Source organism: Stegodyphus dumicola, chromosome 3 (genome assembly GCF_044657685.1).
Source record: "Stegodyphus dumicola isolate Sdum_Otavi_A_Nest chromosome 3, ASM4465768v1".
Lineage (NCBI taxonomy): Eukaryota > Metazoa > Arthropoda > Arachnida > Araneae > Eresidae > Stegodyphus > Stegodyphus dumicola.
The window spans coordinates 104,592,854-104,614,519 of record NC_140770.1 but is presented as its reverse complement, the minus strand read 5'-3'; the positions used below and the strand labels follow the sequence as shown (position 1 = coordinate 104,614,519).

General features: G+C 33.7%; 1 protein-coding gene across 1 annotated transcript in view; it reads left to right on the top strand.

Moving 5' to 3' along the window:
* LOC118198026 (neuroligin-4, X-linked-like) overlaps nucleotides 1-20,412 on the top strand; it is a 559,965-nt gene extending 539,553 nt beyond the window's left edge. The window contains exons 5-6 of the mRNA XM_085813114.1: nucleotides 9,512-9,624; nucleotides 19,354-20,412. Of these exons, the coding sequence (XP_085669240.1) occupies nucleotides 9,512-9,624; nucleotides 19,354-19,844 (604 nt within the window). The 3' untranslated portion in view covers nucleotides 19,845-20,412. The remainder of the gene's footprint in view (nucleotides 1-9,511; nucleotides 9,625-19,353) is intronic.
* Nucleotides 20,413-21,666: the final 1,254 nt, after the last annotated feature.

Sequence of the window (21,666 nt, the reverse complement as noted above, 5' to 3'; positions counted from 1 at the left end):
CTTTAGATTGGCATCAAATCCACTACTCTGCTGTTTCAAATGTAAACAAGCAATGGCCGCCATCAAAAAAATTATTATGCTTAGCGGCACTTAAACAACTTTAAAATTGTTGATAATTCTAAAAATATTGCATGCAGATTTACTAAAGGTATAAAAACCTTAACCGAAACATAAGAACAACACAACTGAATCATTTTTAAAGGAAAAAATGTACAATTTACAAACATATAAGAGTAAAGAAACTGAGATCACTGACCCGGGTAACAGAGTGGATATATACATATATATATACACTCATGTCCAAAATTATCTTTACATACCCAAAAATGATGATATTCAATGAAATATCGAATCAATGTGATCCGTATTTGCAGGGAAGGTGTGAAAATCAAGCCTAATTAGCATTATCCAATCAAAAGTAATCAAACGGTTTGTGATATGCAAATCTAGGCGTTACGTCATCCAAGGGTGAATCAAGCGCTTTGCGCAAACTGAATATTTGAGTGAATTTCTGCAACATAGTGTTTGATTTCAGTGTGTAGGGACTCAAAGCGGTTTGTTATGGCTTCGAAGTATCATTTGGAAGAATCTGTAAAGTGGCGAATTATCGGTCGTTTAGAAGCAGGGCAGTCAATCATGGAAACAGCCACATGTCTGAATATTTCAAGACAGACAGTCTCTAAGCTATGGAAACAGTTTCAAAATGATGGAAGTGTTGTAAGGAGGCCTGTACAAGGTCGGAAACGAATGACAACTGCTTCTGAAGATCGGTATCTGGCATTAACTGCCCGTCGTAACAGAAAGGCTACTGCTCGCCAGTTAAGTTCAGAGCTTGCAGCCGCCACTGGAACTGTTGCATCACGGCAAACAATATACAGAAGGCTTAATGAAAAAGGCATTTATGCCAGAAAGGCAAGGTTATGTGTTTTACTGTCTTCACAGAAAAAGAGGGATCGCTTTAATTGGTGTAAAGAACATTAAAACTGGACTGAACATCAATGGTCCCATGTTCTCTTTACTGATGAGTCGCGGTTTAGTTTAACTGGTGATTCTAAACGTGTTTACATCTGGAGGGAGTCAGGAACACGAAATGATCCCTCGAACATTGTGGAACGTGACCGTTTCGGTAGTGGAGGTGTGATGGTATGGGGTGGAATAATGATCGATGGACGTACGCCCCTACATGTGTTCAGCAGCGGATCTGTGACAGGCCAGATATATCGAAATGAGGTGTTAGATCCTTATGTAAGACTTTTCAGGGGTGCATATGGACCTGACGTTTTATTTATGGATGATAATGTCCGTCCACATCGGGCAAACCTCGTTGATGAATTCCTTGAAAGTGAAGACATTAAGCGAATACCTTGGCCACCAAACTCTCCTGACCTTAACCCGATAGAGAACTTATGGGACTACCTTGGAAGAGCAATTGCACGTATACATCCTCCTCCTAGAGATGTAAATGCTCTGAAGACGGCATTGCTGGAAGAGTGGAGATTAATTCCCCAAACTGTGGTTAACAACGTTATATCCAGCCTTAAAACACGTTGTGATATGTGTGTACAAGTCAGGGGAGATCATATTCCATATTAAATTCGTAAGACTTAATTCTTTTTCTGAATCATTCCTTTTTTTTCTTAACACTCTTTGTCACACTTTATTACCATTTTTATTGTTTCATGCTACAATTTTATATCATATGAGGTGATCTTAAATTTTTTCTTTTGCATTTATGTGTCATCATGTTATGTATGATTCCACGAAAATTCATTAAATTATAAGTCATAGTCTCTGAGAAATCCGTGAATTTATGCATGTAAACATAATTTTGGACATGAGTGTATATATATTTATATACGTTTGGCGAGGGCCGATTGCAACCAAAATACGAGGTGCACATCTACATGTTATAGTAGTCCTATATACAAAATTTCAACGTTCTGAGGCTACTCGTTTTTGAGATACGTACGTTCGTACAGACGTTCGTATAATTTTTTTGGAGGAAAAGAGTCTTTTTTCTGTCCTTACGTACAGATATCATGCAAAATCATCGTTAAACTGCATTCGAAAGCTGTCAAAATGGATATTTGCTTTGAAATATGCTGCCTGAAACTTTTCGCGATTACAATACTTCCTTTTTACTTCGTACAAAGAAGTAAAAAAGGGTGTTTTATACTATTACGCACAATGAAAACTCTAGATTGATACAGTAATTGTTAAAGTTCCAAGACAAATATTTCTGCGTTTCTGGTATAAGTATTGAAATGTAATACCTCAAGCAATTTAAAAATTAACAGTAGGAAATTTTAGTTCTGCAACTTAAAACTACATGAGACGTGAAATGTTTTAAAATATGAGACATCTGGATTGTTAAATTTTAACATCTTTTCTAGGCGTCTTAAAATAAATTCTTAACGATGCTTTATAGTAAAGTGTAATGTATAACATAAAGGCACAACAGCAAGGTTTTAGGTCCAAAGTTCCCGGATTTTTTTGTAAGTAGAAGTATTCCCTGGAGCATTATATTCCCTGAAATCTGTTTTAATTCTTTGTGTCGAGTAGCTCAGAGTTTCGTTTTTTGCTGTTTCACTTCGGCTGAGAAAATCGTTAACTCCTAGTTCTAACGCTTTACTTTTTTATGCTTGATCATTAAGTGCGTAGGAAATCTCCGCCTCTTCTTGCATTTCTTGGACACTTAAGGCAACAAAATACTCATTTTAGATCCTGTGTGCCCTGAAGCTGTTTCAACGTAGTCCTTTTTTCCTTTACATTCCTTTTTACACTGAGTTGTTATTTTTTTTAATGCGTGTTAAAAGAACTAATTCAATGTTCATTTTTCATCTTGCAAAGAAAAAACATTTTTTTTTTATTATTATTTTGTCTTCCAAATGAAAAGAGTTCAGTTAAGTGCACTTTTTTAGCGATTTTTATGCTGTAAAGGCGCAAATATTTCTCAGCCATGACCATTTTTTTGGACATAAAATGTAAATGGCGCAGTAGCTAAATGGGAGGAAATTAAATGAAAGATATTTAATTCCTTACATTTTATTTGAAAAAGAAAACTTTTGAATACCTACATTCGTCGAACTAATGGCTATAAATGGAGAAACAACAAAGTAAATGTACAAGTAAAAAATAAGACTATGTAATGGCAAATTTGCTGTTTGAAAGAAATCAGTGCTGATTTCTAATCCTTAAAAAACTTTGAATTCAAATTTTCTTTTCATTACTACGTTAACACGATTCAGCGGAATCACAATAAACGTTTCTCTAGGATTCGTAAACAAAAAACAAAACGTTAAAAGAGTTGGAATAATTTAATATCTTTTTTATCAATTCAGCTTGCACGAAAATTTATTTAAGCATGTTTGATGAAAGGACGTGATCATTAATTTCAATGAAAACAATACTTGACTTCTGAACATTTTTCAGATGTTTCATTGCCAATGCAGTGTTTTTCTCGAATTCATTTGTAAAAGAAAACCTATATTTCATCCTTTACAAAGACAAATGATCAGAGATGCTTAAAATTCATTTTTCGTTATCAAAGAGCTCATAGGATTATCGAAATTTTATTTATTTTGCGAGTAATCTTATACCGTTGAGAAACGGATAATAGAAAGAACAGTTAAAAGCTTCTAAGCTAATTCTCATTCTATTAAAGGCGAGGCAAACGACACTAAGAAAAATTCTCTTAGAAATATTTTAAGATAATACTAATAAATTTTGCTTTCTTTTGAAATTTTTAAATAAAAGAACAGTTTAGTCAAAATGCAAATTTAAAAACAAAATATATTTAAGATATTAAGTAAGTAGTTAAAAATACGTCAAAAGCAGAATTATAGTATTAATGATAAAATTTATAAATATAAATGAAACAAATTATTTACTTCCTTCAGATGGATTAAAAACACTAATACGGGTAATGTATTACGTTATATTTATAAGATATTATTCTTAAGAATTAAAATGCATGTAACAGTTAAATTTCTAAAACACTAAAAATTTATCAGGAAACTAAAGAAATAAGAAAGAAAAAATTACCAAACTACTACAACATAAAAGTTATCGTTTTCATGTTTTTCTGACGCCGTTTATCTGCTTTTACATTTCTGCCAGATATTTTAGTTCCTCGTGTGAACACACACACATATATGTAAGATAACAAGATACGATGGCTGCTTAAAAAGTAATTGGCGACCTCAAAATTAACATTCCAAATTTGGTACGTTCCGCCTAATTCATCTGTTCATTCATCTGCTCTCCCAAATTCATCTGTTCTCCCAAATTCGAGATCATTCCAAATTACATTACACTGTTTGAAAAAGTTAACTAAAACTAATATTGACCAATCATAGCTTAGAATACTTTCTGCACCTATGAAGTATAAATACTGAGTCACGAGCACTACGCTTCCTTTTTCCTCCTGACTTCTGCCATGCAAACAACTCTGCGCCGCTTATGCCTGAAATAATGTCACCTCTTTTTTACTTGCGCGTATAAGAAATTATCGTTATTGCTAGGATTAAAGTGTATATTGTCTGCAAGGAATTTTCCTCGTGTTCTTGCAAATCTGCAAATAAAGATGTTAATTGGCTAAATCTACTTTGGTATCAACTCCTTCCTCTAGCTTTACCACTCAGGCATCGCGACTGTGCTTCGAAATTATGACATATGTATGACTATATGTATATTCCTTCTAAAGATAAGGTATCCAGATATTAATTGTAAACTAGAATACTTAAATTTTCACCTAAATCGAAATAAAGCATGAGGGAATCAGCGCAGATATAAAATAAAAGTTTAAACCTTTGTTCAATGAATATGCGTGAAAAAATATCAGTAAAATGAAATCACTTTATCATCACAAAACAGTTTTTAAACATCCCATGCAACTCATTAACAGGGTATTACATTTAGCAGTCGTTTTATATATTTATTACATAGAAAATGTATTATAGATAATAGAAGATTTACATAGAAATTGATTTCAAAATTGTACAGCTTCTGGTCAACAGACTATAATATCCTAGAATATGATAAACTATAATTGTACAGATATGATGGAAATACATTAAAGAACATCCTTATTGGAGTAAATAAATTCTGCTCATTGCTGAAGGCAAAGGAATGAGCAAAAGAATTCATTCACACGAAATAACAGTTGAATGAAGCTCAGCTAGAACCAGTCACAGCTGTAAATGATGATTCGTGGAAATTCTTTTGTATATGATGGCATAGAGTTTATTTATACTGAGAGGGTGTTCGTTGCTCAATTTCCCGATCTCTTTGTCAAGTTACTGCGTTTATGTTTCAGGATTTTTGTTTCTAATATTGCACATTAAGAGTTCCTAGAGACGTATTTCTTTCCTAATATTTCTACAAGTATCTCAAAGGTAGGTTCTTGAGACAAAACAAATAATACTTTTCTTTGGATCATAAAAACATAGTGTCATAAGAAGCTTGCAATATACGATTTGGTCCACGTAATATTAATCGAAATTTTATTTGAGATTTATTGATGAATTCGGTCTCTCCTTATTTACATCTGTGTCCCAGTCTTTACAATGCATTTTTTTTTTTTTTGCATATTTATGCAATTCTATATGTGCATATATTTTTATTTGTTTGCACTTAATTGTCACATGATGAATACTGATTCTGAGTTATTTTATATACTTTTAATTAATTTATTATATGTATTATTTATTTTGTGTTATTTAGAACATTTATAAATTTGAGTATATGTGTGAACAAACAATAATTATACTTTATGTATTCATTTCGTCACAATTTTTCAATACAATTTCGATGCCCTTTATGAAAATTCGATTTCCCAAAAGATTCAAATTAGTGCATTTTTACCATAAGCAAAATAATTTTAAGGAATTAGCTCATATAAGCAAACGGGCATTTACTTATACGTAGAAAACTCTAAATCGAAGGGAGGATTCAGCATTTACCTTATAAATGAGCGCAGGAAAGTATACTTAATTCTGATGTAACAATACAGGCTTAGAGCAGTATTTTCAAGTTTGTTGATTTCCTACGAATTACCGCAGCTTAGGAGAAAAAAGTCTACCAACTTTAGTAACCAAATATACACCATCTTAGTTTTACATTATGAATAGTATAGCAAATTTCGCCTTTACGCATTGAAGCATGTAAACTATACACACAGGTAGTCTAATGGATACAAATGATGATAAGATAATAAATGACCTCTCCTACATCTTCCGCTACCAAATGCCAAAGGGCTCGATGCACCATCATCACTGTCACCACAGTTACGCTTCCGTGCATATTTGCTATGTTTCCAAATTCGGGAATTGAAATTTTATCGAACATATGTCGTTTCTGTTCACATAATCTATGCATTTATCATATCATCAATTTTATGTTTTTATGCGTTTTTTATGTTTTTCTTAAGAGATGCTTAATATTATTCGAAAGTTTTATTTTCCCTTGAAGACGAGCAAACATTTGAAATTATTTTCCTTTCGTATTAAAATTAGTTATGCTTTCGACTTATGCCATTTCGACTTACGAAAGACTTAACAGGATTGTTGTTGTATTTCCGAAAATATAATTTTGTATAAATATACATACTAAAATTGCGTGATTAATCATGAGCAAAACTGATGCTATATCCTTTCACGAGCTAGACAGACTTGTCAGTTACCTGTCTCTGTTTCTCTCTGTATGTATTATACGTGCATGTGTGTGTGTGCGTGTGTTTGTGCGTATAGGGGTAAAAATAAGGTATATATATGTATAAATATAGATGCGTCGTATATATTTTGCATATATGTAACCAGCAAAATAGGAAATATTTTTTTTGTTTCGAATATCACGAATTCATTTCGAGTCATGAGATTACAATTGATTTGTAAACCGATTGGATAATGACGATCAGATTAGCGTCGAGCGCATGATGACATGCTTACCGAAGAGATTTCTGTTTCTGCTACCCGTTATGTGTGTTTAAACGAAACCAGTAATGCATATGCATGCACGAAAGTCATAAAAATTCACACCTTCGGAGGCCTTTACTAGCAAAGCTGATGAAATAGAAATAATATAATAAAATACTAATAATATTATATAATTGTCTATAAGGTATTTTCTCCCTCTTTCCAGCAAGCCTTAGTGGTGTAACGAAAGCAGTCTCGGCGCATATTCGAGAAATCCGGGTTCGAGTTCCGGAGAGGGCAATGCACAATTTTTCTGTCTCCTGCTTCAAACCTCCTAATGACTCTACAAGCCTTATCATGACCTTTTTTCATACTTTGTCTAAATAGCATCTCTTATTCTATAAAATGCCTTGATATTATATACAGTGCATATAAAAATATGTAAAAATTCTCATATTTTATACTTTGCCTAAAAACGCCAGGCATTCTATAAAATGACTAGGCTTTCAATAGGAAGCCGACGATTCTTACATTCTCGGTAGCACACGCACACAGACACAAAGTTAATAAAAAAAAAAAAAAACAGATGATAACTGGCTAACTACAAGAGAAAGAGAACAAGAGTTGAAAAAACCAAAAATGAAATAAAATATCCACATTCCTCATCACATCTGTGAGGGATGTGGTGATTGCATCTCACCGGTACAATGAAAGCAGTAAATGAGTCAGTCCGTTTTTGAATAAATAAAAAAATTAAAGTTTAAAACCTTACTTACAGAGTTTAATTTAATTGTTTTTCTGACTTTTTTTTAAAGTTTTAACTGAAACCTGTGTCTTTTTGGATCAGAAACAGGCTGTTTTGTTTACTTCTTTCTTCCCACCGGACCCTGGTAGATATGCGGCGAGGGATGCGGATTTCTTACTCCATTTTCTACCATCCCTTTTTTGTAGTTAGTCAGTGGGCTTTTGGTTTTTTGTTTTTTGATTTCTTGTTTTTGCATATATTTATTATGGATTGAGTTTGCAATAAATTTTAAGTGTTGTATATTTTAATTTATTTTTTATACATTTATTCCCATTTCTTGCTCCTTTCAGCGAGCAATGTAATAAGGTCTTGAACTACACTTAAATCTGTATTCATTCTTTTATATATATATATGTATGTATATATTTTTCATTCTTTCATACATATATTTCATTCTTTTATAGACATATATATATATATATATAAAGACGTAAAGTAAGAAATTTAGAACAAATTTTTCACAAAGACCAAAAATTGAAATTTATAAGTAATAAATTTCAAATAATCCTATAACTCCAAAAAGAAATTTAAAAATATGGTAAAAGCAAAACATTGCAACCAAGCAATAACCCAATTAAAAATATCAATGAAATTCAATGAAAAAAAGGATAAAATAAAAGTGGAATTCAGTCACCTTCAATACCACTTCGTCACGAGGAAGAACACTGAAACAAATTGAAATCTCTTTTCCACAAAAATCCTAGTTTTACTGTATCCAGAATTAGTCGGTGAACCATTTCAATATATTTTAATTATAATAGTTCACCCGAAAATTCAGGTCCCCCCCAAAGCAAGGAAAAAACAAAGTAAATTCTAATTAGAATCTTGTACCTTAAATAAAGAGAATTCTAGTTAAAGAAGGAAAACGTGTAAGAAATAATAAAATACTTCAGTGAAAAATTCATATCAAAATTTTACCTTAAAACAAATAAAACATAATCCAAAAATTGAAACCATTAAGTGAAATGCGTGAAAAATGAACTGAAAGAATGAAACTCGTAGCGCAAAAATACTAATAATTAATGCGCGAAAATACTATTCATGATTATATTATGTTTTAAAAAATGTTTTATAATTATATATATAAATATTCGTGTGTGCGAGCGTGCGCAGATTTTACATACGGGTAAACCATACCTGTATGTACTATATATATGTGTGTGTATGCATGATGCATGTGTAGAATATCCATGCCTGTATACTTTATTTATGCAATAAGTATATTTATCAAAAGTAATAATAATGAAGAAGCAAATGTAAAACATATAGGACTGAAGATAATTTTAGAAGATATGTCATAACATAACGCTTTAGCTGAAAAATCGACACAGATAAAATATTATTAATAATCAAGTAAGCATAAGAATCTTGTAAGAATGTATTATAGTAAGATTTTAAGTTATAATGAAATGAAACATTATAACTTAAAATTGAAACCATACTCCCGGATGCCTGTTGAAACTCCTCGCGGATGAGGGCCATCGGTTGGCGGTTCTTCCGAATTTCTCTGGACAGCAATCGTCGGTCTCTATCTCCCAGTTTCGTTGGTCTGCCGACTCGGGGCACATTCCGACAATCACCGATAACCTTCCACTTCTTAATCACATAGGCCACTGTCGATTTAAATAATAATGCGTTACATCTGTGATATTTTTTCTTTACAGTAGCTAAAAGTCTTTTTATCATTAAATCATATGATTATCATATCCTTTTTTATCATTAAATTCCTTGCAACATTATTATTATATATATATATATTATAATGCTTGAAATTACATAACTAATTTTTCAGGGATCCCAATGGACATCATGGGAATCAGGAAAACAATGAAAAAGGCAAAGGAAAGATTGAAAAGCTGCCATGGCCAGAATATAATGAAACACATCAAAAATTTCTATTATTTGGTAAGTGCCTTTTGTATCATCATGTGTTGCAAATATGAAACGTATAGATTTTGAACTGAATACGAGAAAGTGAAATTTTTATAAACTTAATTGCAATAAACATGTCCTAGCAGAATTGTTCAATGGCATTTAGCCGCCGTAATTTAAATAACTGGACTATTATATCATAATATACTTTCAATGATATCTAAATAAATATTCAGCTACTAAGCGAAGGCTGTTGACTTTTGGGCAGATAAAAACAAAGAGGTATGGCTAGTCATTAAATAGTACACCGACTACCAATAATTATTTGGACACCTGTGATAGAAGAGAAAAACTAACTTTATTCAAAATCAGTAGTTGGTAGAGCATCCACGAGAGGTAATTGCAGCGTGGAACCTCCGGGGCATACTTTCCACAAGTCTTTCTATGACAGCTAGTGGTATTTTCTTCCACTCGGCTTGCAGAAGACATAGAAGTTCCTTCACCGATTTTGCACGGGTAGTGCACCCCTGAATTCGGCGATGCAACTCGTCCCAGAGGTTCTCGATAGGGTTCAGATCTGGACTCTGGGCAGCCAGACCATTCAGTGAACTCCATTGGCACAAACTCCATTCAGTGAACTCCATTGGCGTAAAACTGCCGCAACGTAGGAAGCACATTGTCATCCAAAATAGTGCAGTAGGAATCGGAGTTGAGCTTACCATGAATGGGGACCAAGGGTTCCAGCCCATACCAGTAGAAACACCCCCAGACCGTAATTCCGCCTCCGCCGAACTTGACTGTTGGCACAATGCATTCCGGCAGGAGACGTTCTCCAGGTAGACGCCAGACCCAGACCCTGCCATCCGAACGGTAAAGGGAGAACCTTGATTCATCACTCCAAAGAACCCGTTTCCACTGATCTACGTTCCAATTTCGATGTTCTTTGCACCACATTAACTGAGCAGCGCGGTTGGACTTTGTGATCAAAGGCTTATGGGCAGCAGCTCGACCATGAACACCAAGCAGATGTGTTTCCTTATGGATGGTATTCATTGTAACAATACTCCCGGATGCCTGTTGAAACTCCTCGCGGATGAGGGCCATCGGTTGGGTGCGGTTCTTCCGAATTTCTCTGGACAGCACTCGTCGGTCTCTATCTCCCAGTTTCGTTGGTCTGCCGACTCGGGGCACATTCCGACAATCATTGCTAACCTTCCACTTCTTAATCACATAGGCGACTGTCGATTTTGGGTAGTTCAGATCGCCAGATATGTCCTTTAAGGATCGGCCACATTTGTGATACCCGATAATTATACCTTTCTCGAAATCGGAGAGCTCCGAACTGCGAGGCATCTTGCATACGACTAAAGCCGATGCTGTTTCCTACACGATATATACCGGCGGAGTCCGTGATGTACCTTAGGACCGCAGATATCGTCATTTGCATAGGTTTCCAAATACTTATTTGTAGTCAATGTACAACTTAAGCATTACCTGCTTTATTCTGTTGTTGCTGTTGAGTAGTTTTGGTCTGCGTAGCGTGTCTGTTATTATTCGAGAAAGCATCTGACTCTTTCTTTCAGTTGTTGTTAGAACATTTACACCCTACAATATCTTATGCAAGAGCATAAGATTAACGTGGCGATTATTATGTCTAAAGGCTGAAAAGCTGTGTACTGTTATGATTTGCAAAATAATTGATAGTCTTTATAACGCGTAAATTTTCAGTTTTTCCAAATTGCATAGATAATCTCTGCGAAGAGAGATATAACAGAATAGCATAAAGTAATGTTTGTCTTGGCGCATTGCGAAAAACCGAGCCGTAGATGTTTTTAAGTAAAAATTAATATGTGTTATTGATTTATTTCATTGGGACTCTTTGGATATTTTCCCCAAAGCTAGGTACGAATGAATTTCAAATAAAGTTATTGCGTTATCTTATATCTTATTTCAAAAATCTAAATTCGCAGATTTTGTCAAATTAGGTGAAATAATAAATTGTGTGATAAATGGATTATGGTATATATGCGATGTTTCAGTATATGTTGGTTAAGCAGAAACAGCCTATTTGCAGTTTTTGACACTTTCAATAGACTATCGCAATTTTCTTTGAGTAGGCCATGTGTATACTTCGAGGTGATTTATTTATAACAAGCAGTGCTTATTAGGACTAAATTTGGAAATCAGTTATCATTACAGGTTAGTAATTGAGGTATCATTGCAAGTAAATGAAAACAATTTATTCAGCCATGTTTTATTGATCATTATCCTCAAAAGTATAAGTGTAGTTTTAATTCAAAGAAACCTTTATTTCGTCGTCTTTTAAAAATAAGTTATTGTGAACGGCTGCAAAAGAATAAATTGTTTTAGGATGGTGGTTTTAGGATTGAATAAGTCTTGGATTCTTTCCAAGCTTATACGGTAAAAAAGCTAATTATTCCTCGGAATGCGCTTCACTTGTAGGAAACCATTCTAAAAGAATTAGGTATTAATTTCAAACATAAATCAAATAGTTCCAACTTCTGATTCTTTAAGAAATGTGATAAATTACTCTTGCCTTGAAAATGGTGACTTCTTTTTCTTTCGGCTGGTCGTTTGACTTTTTATCCTTGTCGTATTCGTAATGAAGTTTTTAAGGCAGAATTCTTTAAAATAAATTTAGGAAAGTACGGTTTCTTGAGAAAGAACAATTTCTCGCAGCACACATGAATTTGAATGCCATTAAAAATGAGGGAATAAATTTAAATCCTGTGGAGTGATATGTTGCGTCCGTACTCATTATGGCAGGATCTGTTTTTATACAAGGCACAAGTTTTGTGCACAAATTGGTTAAGCTGTTTCGATTGGTATAACCATATGAAGACAAAATTTTATGTTGATTTTTCTTGCTCTAAAATACATATATTAAAGATTTCACTGAAGCGAAGTTACTGTAGGTAATCTAATTTGAGAATTATCTAAAATAAAAAAGGAGACTATTTTAATACATCAAGCAAGAAATATATAACTCAGTTTTGAGTTGTCTATTTTTAAGTCTACTAATACTAGAGGTAAGACGAATCATTAACGTATTGACAAAGAATGCTTCAAGATGGTTAAAAAACTTGCAAGATAGTAAAACACGTTCATTTTCTTTCTTCTTTTTAATGTCATTCTACCGGAAAGAAAAATAAGTTATTTGCTTCATGTAACTTTATAAAGAAATAGTATTATCCCCGCCCGCCGCTCAACAGGGATGATGGTTAGTGACTCTCAGAGCCGTACCGAAGGAGCCGGCTTCGAATCCCGGAGAAGGCATGAATGTCTGTAAATGTAAAGTGTCTGTGCATCATGGGAATACTTCAAATATGCAGCAAATCGAAAGTTTCTCTCAAGAAGCTGGTGGTAGGGAACGAAGGGTGGGATACCTTTGAACCCTTGCCCCGAGCTACTCTCTCTCAAATTTGAGGGCGGCACTGCGCTAAAATCGGCCTGTCACCTATACGGTTCTGAAAGCTCCTAATAACGACTGGTGCATTTAACTCCTTACCGCAATGAATATCGTGGGCTTGCGCTGACCATTTTCAGGTAAGACGGTAACAACAGAAATGAAATATTTCCTCTGAAATATATTAAATGGCAGGACGCTTGCGCCAAATGGCTTTACGTAACATTGTCTAAGTAGCACTATAAAGATTGCAAAAACGGTGTAGCCACTCTCCAGATACTCGATCCAGGACAACTAATCACGACTCGAACCTCCAAGCGAGACTACTTTTCTAAACGTCTTTCCACTTCAATCCGCCTGGCGCGTATGCAAACGTACTTTACGTACCCGAACAAACTCTGCTAGACATCTAGTGCCATCTACCTACTTTCTGGGGGTAAAGTATTCCCTCCACAATAATTATAAATGCTCATGCTTATAACCTTTTTTTGAAGCCACCTACGTACTTCTATAATAAGTATTCTCATCTAATTGTTATATGTACAGGTATCACTAAGGTACTCTTCTGTACGATAAAAGTGAAATTTCCTTGGTTGTAAGATCGATTTGTGAATTGTCCGATTCCTGCGTACTGCTTCACCTAAGCATATACGATAATATCAGCTTTATAAGGAACATTAATGAAAAGTAATAGAGCTTTTTTGGTTACCTAATACATTCAATTTTGGACGTCACATATGTATTTGTATATCTCAAATAATAAAAGCAACCCAATAATAAGCGCCAAAAGTTCCTAAATTCACTGTATCTTACATGTTTGGCAGTAGCAAACGTATGCGGTATAAAGAATTTGACAATCCTTAAAAGTTTCATACCTCTCTAATTAAGTCCAGTGTTATAACTCAAAATTCTAAATAAAACAAAATCTGAAAGGTTTCAAATCTTAACGGTCACCCAAAAGGGATTGTTAAGGTTTTTTACGCTTTTGTTCGAGCTGTCATTCTACCACTCTGCTGTTACACTCACTCCAACTAATCCATTTAGTTTTGTCTTTTTAGCGGTATTATTAAGCATCATTTTCTTCGCACTCAAGACAAACGCTAAACTTTTTCTGTTTTTTTCCCTCAGTTAATCATATCAATATTCAGTTTTCTTACTAAGATGGTGTTTTAGGTTTTGCAATTTTTTCTCTTTTTATTAATAATAATTACTTTGCTTACATTACTATACAAGGTATTTCTCCCATCTTCTTGGCGTGCCTTCGTGTTTAGTGGTTCTGCATGCTGGGCCGGTATTCCAGAGGTCCGTGGTTCGATTCCCGGTGAAAGCCTTTGCTCATTTTTCATCTTACCTGCTTCCAAAAAATCTTAATGCCTCTACAACGTATTAAATGTCACGCTTTTGGTGCGTAAAACTCGATTCAACAGCAAGATCACAAAATATTTAAAAACAACATTTCTTTAGAATTTCCGACATACAGTCTTTCGAGCTGAAGATAAACATCTTTTGTTTCGTTCAATGCTGTCACTGTTCGCTCTGAAATCGTAGTGTTTGTTAATAAAAAATCCTCAAATATTTACAAAATATGAAACCGATAATAAAAGAGATTCGAAATTCAAATTTCGGATGTTTCCGGTTGCCCATGTTTGGAGGAAGGCCTAGGTTACTCAATGAATCTGACAGCTCTAGGTACTGTTGTCGTTTTACAATGCGAGAGACATTGGGGAAGGTTGCTATTGGTGGGTTACTTTTACAAAATGATCATTAAAATCCTCAAATTTGGAAATTTGACAGTTTTATACACGTTAATGCAAATATTACTTTACATACTACGTATATCTACGAACAAATGTTATAATTTTGAAGTGTCAGTAAATATTAAAAAAATAAAAATACGTGCCACTGGTCAAATCAAGGAAACCGCTCACTTCGATTAAGCCGGGGAGTTTCCATGAGTGGGTCGGTAGGTATTTTCTTTTTAATGTAGTATCATCTTAGTACAAGTCAATAAAACGTTTAAAACTATTTTGAGCTTGATTCACAAATTTAAAATGCTGGTTAGAAACTAACACAGACCACTGAAAGTGCATTGAAACATATTGATAACTTCGCATTGTTCACAAGGAATCAAGAATTGGACTTTAGTCATAATAATCATAAAACAGGCCTAATGTGAGAATCTACGAAATAACACATAACTTCGTTTATTAGAAATAATTTAGTGAAGATGAGAAATTGAGGGTTATTTATTGATAGGATAGTATAAAAAGAACAATAATCATAGCTTGAGAACTCTCAAATGGCCTAAAATAACTAGTAAGCCTACTAATTAATATTAAGCTATTCATCTTACACAAATTACTGCATCAGTTATTCACTCTTGATGAGTTCAGTTACAGTTTTCGCAATAATACATTTTCATTCCCTTTCTGATACCAGCATACTTCTCATGAACCCACACTTTACACGACGGACATAGAGTTATGTCTTCCTCGAAGTCATCACAACAGATAGAACAGAACCATGAATCCGCGTTGGAATTTATAGGCCTGTTTACTAAAGTTAGTGAAAGTTAAGCCTTCACTGTCTTCTCCGGCCCAGAAGTTTGGAATCGTCTTTTCATAGCGGTGCCTCTTCTTCCATTCTCTTCAGCCTCTTGCAGGGCTACTTGCTATGGGGTACTTGTTATCAGCATTGTTTTTGTGTTTTGTTTGAGTCTTTTATAACAGAGAATTTTAATGGAATCGGAGAGATTTCACACAAAGAAATTTTAACTTTTGACAGTAATATTAATGCATCAGCCAGAAGCGATTCTGATTCTATTCCACTGGTGGTTGCAACAGATTTTTCTCCCTGGAGCCTGCATGTCATGCGACATTTTACATGTAGAAGCAGTTAGGCTTGTATCAGGAACTTCTACAACAGGAACATCATATGGTTCAAACTTGAAAATGGGAGTTTTGAAATATATCTCTTTTCACTGGCCAAATTTTTGTTTTAGCAAAACATTTATTGCCATTCCTACTGTTGCTGCTTGTCCGTATGTTTTCCTAAACATTCTTGCTTTGTAGAACTGGTTGACAACTTCTAAGTTTCCTTCTCTCCGTCTTTGTCGTAGAAATATTTCCATTTCATTGAAGCAATAAAATTTCATTGATGTAAAATTGTTTAATTGATGTAACTGATATGCATTTGTTCTTCAACTCAAAATATTTATAAAATATTAGCCTCGATATGGCTTCCATGGTTGTCTCACCAGCCCATTCATAGAAACGCAGGCTGGCTCACTGAAGGCAACTAGCAATACCGACTGCTAGTTTGCCTTCAGTAATACGCCCACGATTTCGGTTATAAAAAACGAGCAAGCATTGTTAACACAGAGAAATAATGGTGATTTAATACGGTTTTAAATGTTACCAGTAACAATTAAAACACTATAAACGTATCATTGATATGTATATTTTCTTTACATTTATAAATTAGAAGAAGAAAAGTACAAAAATCTTACTTTCTTGTAAAGCATACGTGTTTGAGCATAGATCAACTCTTTCTCAAGATTCATTTAGTATACTAAACAGTCAACAGGGAGCGCCTACTGACAATAACTAGAAGATAATGGAGGTTGCTTCAACGAAGGACCCGGCTCATCGATAGCAACAATATCTACGTACATGCGTACATATGCTTTATTATTGAAATTCTTTAAATATAAAATAGCGTTTTAATATTTTGTGGCAGCAATTTGAAATGTGATACGACGCATTTTAGTGTTTCGACGCAAAATGGTATTTCGAGATTTATATATCATTCGGGACTAACGTCCCTTTTGACCTTTTTATTTATTTATTTTTATTTTATTTTTTTTTTTTTTATTTTTATTTTTTTTTTTTTTTTTTTTAGTTTTTAGCCCAAATGGGAAATTTGCCCAGAAGGACGTAATTTCGTTTTGGCATTATGCGTTGATTCAATAAAAGCCCTGTTTCACTTTTCAAATTGTTGCCTCCCTGTATTATATTTAAATAAATTATACAGAATCTGCATGAATGTATTTATGTTTCTCGCAGTGTGATAAAACAACAGTACCTAGAGACTTTAAATTTTGATTTTGAATATTGATTATAAATTTTGAAAATTCCACCCAAATACTGGCATCTGCAAGCCCACATTTCAAATTTGAAATTTGTTTTATAACCGATTTCATTTTTTGTAAAACCTTAATGAGTTTTTGGATAATAAACTCAAGGATTTCAAAGTGAGCAATGGCAACGTTGTACAGAAAAAAAAAAAAGCATTTTCATCTCTAGCGCGCGAGACTATGTATCGGAAATTCTAAATATATGCTCATTTATTTTTCGATATTGCTCATGAACTGAATTTTATGGTGTAAGTGCGTTGAACAGGATATTTAATAAATAAAGGTAACACACAAAATGTTAAAAAAACGCTCCCTTTGGACGTAATTTAAAATCTGAAACCTTTTAGATTTTTTTTAATAGTTTTAATGTTCTTGCTATAGGAGTTTTTGTTGTTGTCTTGTCAATATTACATGGAACAATTATTGGCAAAGCCTACTCCAAAGAGAGTTTGAGCTTCTATTTTCCAACCTAATTTCGGGGGAGAGCACCGAGGGGGGATCCTGAGGAATCCCGCCCCTCTCCCCTTTCAACAGTCCACATGAGAGGACTTTCGGCTTGCCGCATATTTAGAGTGCCGCCATGCCTCACTGACACTATACATCCATGTATCCTCCGGTATTTGAATCCGGGCCCTTCGGTACCGTAGTAGGCTACCCTAACCACTATACCGTCTGGGTGATTGCCATAGGAGTTTTATAATAATTTAAATTTTTAATGGTTTGTTGATGGGATGAATTTAAACTTCACGTGACAGTTGCAGCACCTGTTGCACATTTACTATGGTTTAAAAATTTCATTTATGTTTAGAGTTCTCTCTACACAGCCTTTCACAAGTAATTTGTGATCAGGGCTAAAATCTGGAATTTTAATGACTTATGCTGGAATGCAAATCACTGCTTATGTAAATGCCAGATTCCTATTCCACACATTCACTGCTATGTGCATTATGTAGAAACAAATATACGGAAAACGTTTTACTGAAATTATATTAGTAGGAATAAATACTTTTCTTCAAAGTGATGTTGCAGAAATTTTCATCAAAAGAATAATTCTTCATAATATCTTAGCAAAAAGTATCCTCTTTCTCTTGATACATTTTATGCAGTAGGTACCTCGAAATAAGACTAACCGACGCTTGAGAATGTAAATATAAAACAGTGTTTACACAGTTTTGTATTTTTCGGCAAGGTATCAGTTTATCAAATGCTTTGGGTTATTACTAGACCTTAAATAAATTAATGTGTTTAAGCTATTACGGTTACACTAAACAATTTAAATACGAATTGATGGAAATAGTATAAAACCGCCGGAAGATTTCGGCATTTTAATCTTGTCACACGTTTGAAATGAGGGTAGTTTAAGAATAAAATATGTACATATATATAAGATAAATAATATTAAATTTAGCAGTAGGCTTTTAATGCCTCAGTATTAATTTTGGTATTTGTCTCTACTCTAAAAGCAGTAATAACTTTTCTAACCGCGTTCTTTCTAGATCAATCTATGTTACATGGCTTACGTAACGCCGATGACGTAGGTGATTCGGAATCTAAACTCAAAATTTTAAGAACTGAAACCTTCTAGTCTAAACCAAAATATTCTCTTGGTGAGCCTCCATACTGGATAATTGGGCACTGTAACTTCTGCCTCTCTAACTATTAAGACGCTATCATTTTCTTCCTATCGAAGCAGTATTAAAAATGTAAATGTCCTTGAATGGATCCAATTAAAGTGCCAAGTGTAATTTTTGCCACAAATATCTATTAAAATAAAAATGGAATTTAATCCCTTTCGATTGCGACGTTTCTTAGCCATTACGGATTCAACATTTTAGCATTATGACTGATCAGAATACTTTCTCTTCAGTATGGATCTGCGTGCTGCATAATGAGTATTTCTGTATTTTTACATCTCACAATCCAAATTTTGCTTTTATTACCAAAAAAATGTGTGTATCACCAGTATTTAGTGGGGAGATTACGATAAATATCTAAGATAAGTTTTGTTATATGTGTGTTTTTCAAAAATGTATATAAGACAAGCTTAACGTTGCAATATTTATTTCTTGCAAAAATAAGTTATTGAAATAGGCATTAGTTTGAATTCATTAGGAAATATGAACTGCATTAAGTTATTTATTTTAATATATGTATATGCTGTTAGTTCTTCGTTATTAAATTTGTTCTTTTATTTCACTAGGAGTAAAACCTAAAGTCAAAGACCACTATCATGCTCACCGATTGTCTTTCTGGCTGAATCTTATTCCAACTCTCCATCGAGCTGCAGTATCCGAATCAACAGCAAACCACCATCTTCTCGATGACCATGACAACCCTTTAACGTATGATGGCATTGTAAGAAGCAAAAGTCCGGGTGATACCATGGTAATGACTACACCTTCGACGACCAGCCCTTCGCTTTCCACCACTCCTCGTGGAAGCGGTATTAATACGAGCGCATATGCTACTCTAATTATTCTGGAAGAACGACCTACTGTTGCTGCCAAGTCCATGAACATAACGGACTCATTGGCAATGATATTTCAACAAGGTGCTTATTCTACAGCCCTCACTGTGACTATAGGAATTGGATGTTCACTTCTGCTTTTGAATATCATTATCTTTGCTGGTGTTTATCTAAATAGAGATCGGACGGTACATCATCATGTTGATTACAAAGAGAGATCGTAATAAACATAAATGTTACATACTGATATGTTACATGCTGTAAACAATGATCCAAACTTTTATTCGAAACAAACGTCCAAAGGATGACGTTTTTTGTGAAGACATCAAAGGTTCATTGATATTCTGTGTAAAGGAAAAGTACATCTGCTATTTTCTAAGCGAAGATGAATTTGAAGCAAACATTAGAATTGCATATCGAGAAACGAAGCGTTGATTTGTTTGAAGGTTTCTTCTGGTTCTTCAGACAACATCATGCGTTTATTTGAGAATAAAGTGCAGAAGGATTTATATTTGTGTACAAAATGAATAACATAAATGTAAACTGGTTTAATTGCAACAGCATTTCCTTTAAGTTTCAACTCTTTAGTTTAAAAATAAGATTTTGTGTGACATAAAACATTTTTCCAGCATTTGCACAAGGAGAATGTTTTTCTAATGCTGAAGGTAGAATGATAATATCACGTTCTTTAAAGTAACGTAATCATCTTTCTTATTTTAAAATTATCAAAAATGTTATTTGTTATGAAATTCGTGGCAACAATAAAAACTATTATGTCTCACTGTCATAGAATCTGTTCATTTGCTCAATGGAACAAACATTATATATATGAATAACAACGTAAAGTTTTATAACATACTAACAAACGTTAGTTCATATAAGGTTCCAAAAATGCCATTATTAACCCATTAACCGCCAAAACTACAAGAAATGTTTCTTTTCTCATGAAAATAATAACAAATATTAAATTAAGCATTTATAACATAAATTTACATTAAAAATATAAAAAAAAATACTCTTATCTGTGGAAAACGCGAGTGTTGCGTTCGCGCAACGTCAGCGGAATAAGACTACGGATGTTTAGTGAGTAGGATTGCACTCGTGTGATGTTTCTTTTGAGTGGAGCTCAGGATTACTTTTTAGCTGTATAACATGTTATAAACCTACAAATCACTTTACTTGTAATTAATTTAATATTAAAAATACATTATATTTCTTTTACAAATACATATTATTTCAACTGAAAGATTCAGGCATGAAAAGCTTGATTATAATCACGATGTAAAGCTACATTACATACTTTGCATCTATAAACAGTCTGGCTATGTTACTCTTTACAACAAAGTCTTTTGTTATCAACGGACTTTACGATAAAATGTGTACTATCTCCATGCAATGGTTTTTGAATGCCGAATTTACTAGGTCTTCCTGTTGCTGATCTATTTCTGGCTAATTCTACACTCTCAATAGGAGTTTTCAAAAGGAATAATGCATTCTCCTTTCTGAAATCTAAAAGAGTATATTTCCAGTAGTAAAAAGTGGTAATATTTAGTAAGTTTAGATACGGTCTCACCTCATATAATTTATGAGTATTGTCAATTTGACTATTTTCAAATGCAAATTCTGCTTCATATTCCTGTACTGCAAAGGCGATATCGATTCTCGTGCAACAGGAACAGAAATGTCCTTATCAAAACACCAATACATTTTTCTTGAGGTAAAGAATAATATCCTGTAAGCAATAATTTTCCAATAAATCTTCTTATATAGGCTTCAGATGCAATTTTTTTTTTTTTTTTTTCTGAGCGTATATATTTGTCTGTTCAGCGAGAAGAGAGTAAATATCTAAACAAAAACGAAAATTGAAAATCTGTGCACTAGTTTTACCTTGTATTTTGTTTTTTATAATTTCTCTTCTATCTCTTTTTTCATGTTCTTCCTGACATATAACTAACAGTTCCTTTTTTATCCACTTCAAGATTTCAATCTTCTGCTTTTTAAACTTTTTAGTATGACTATAACTGCTTTTAGAAGGCTGAAACTTAC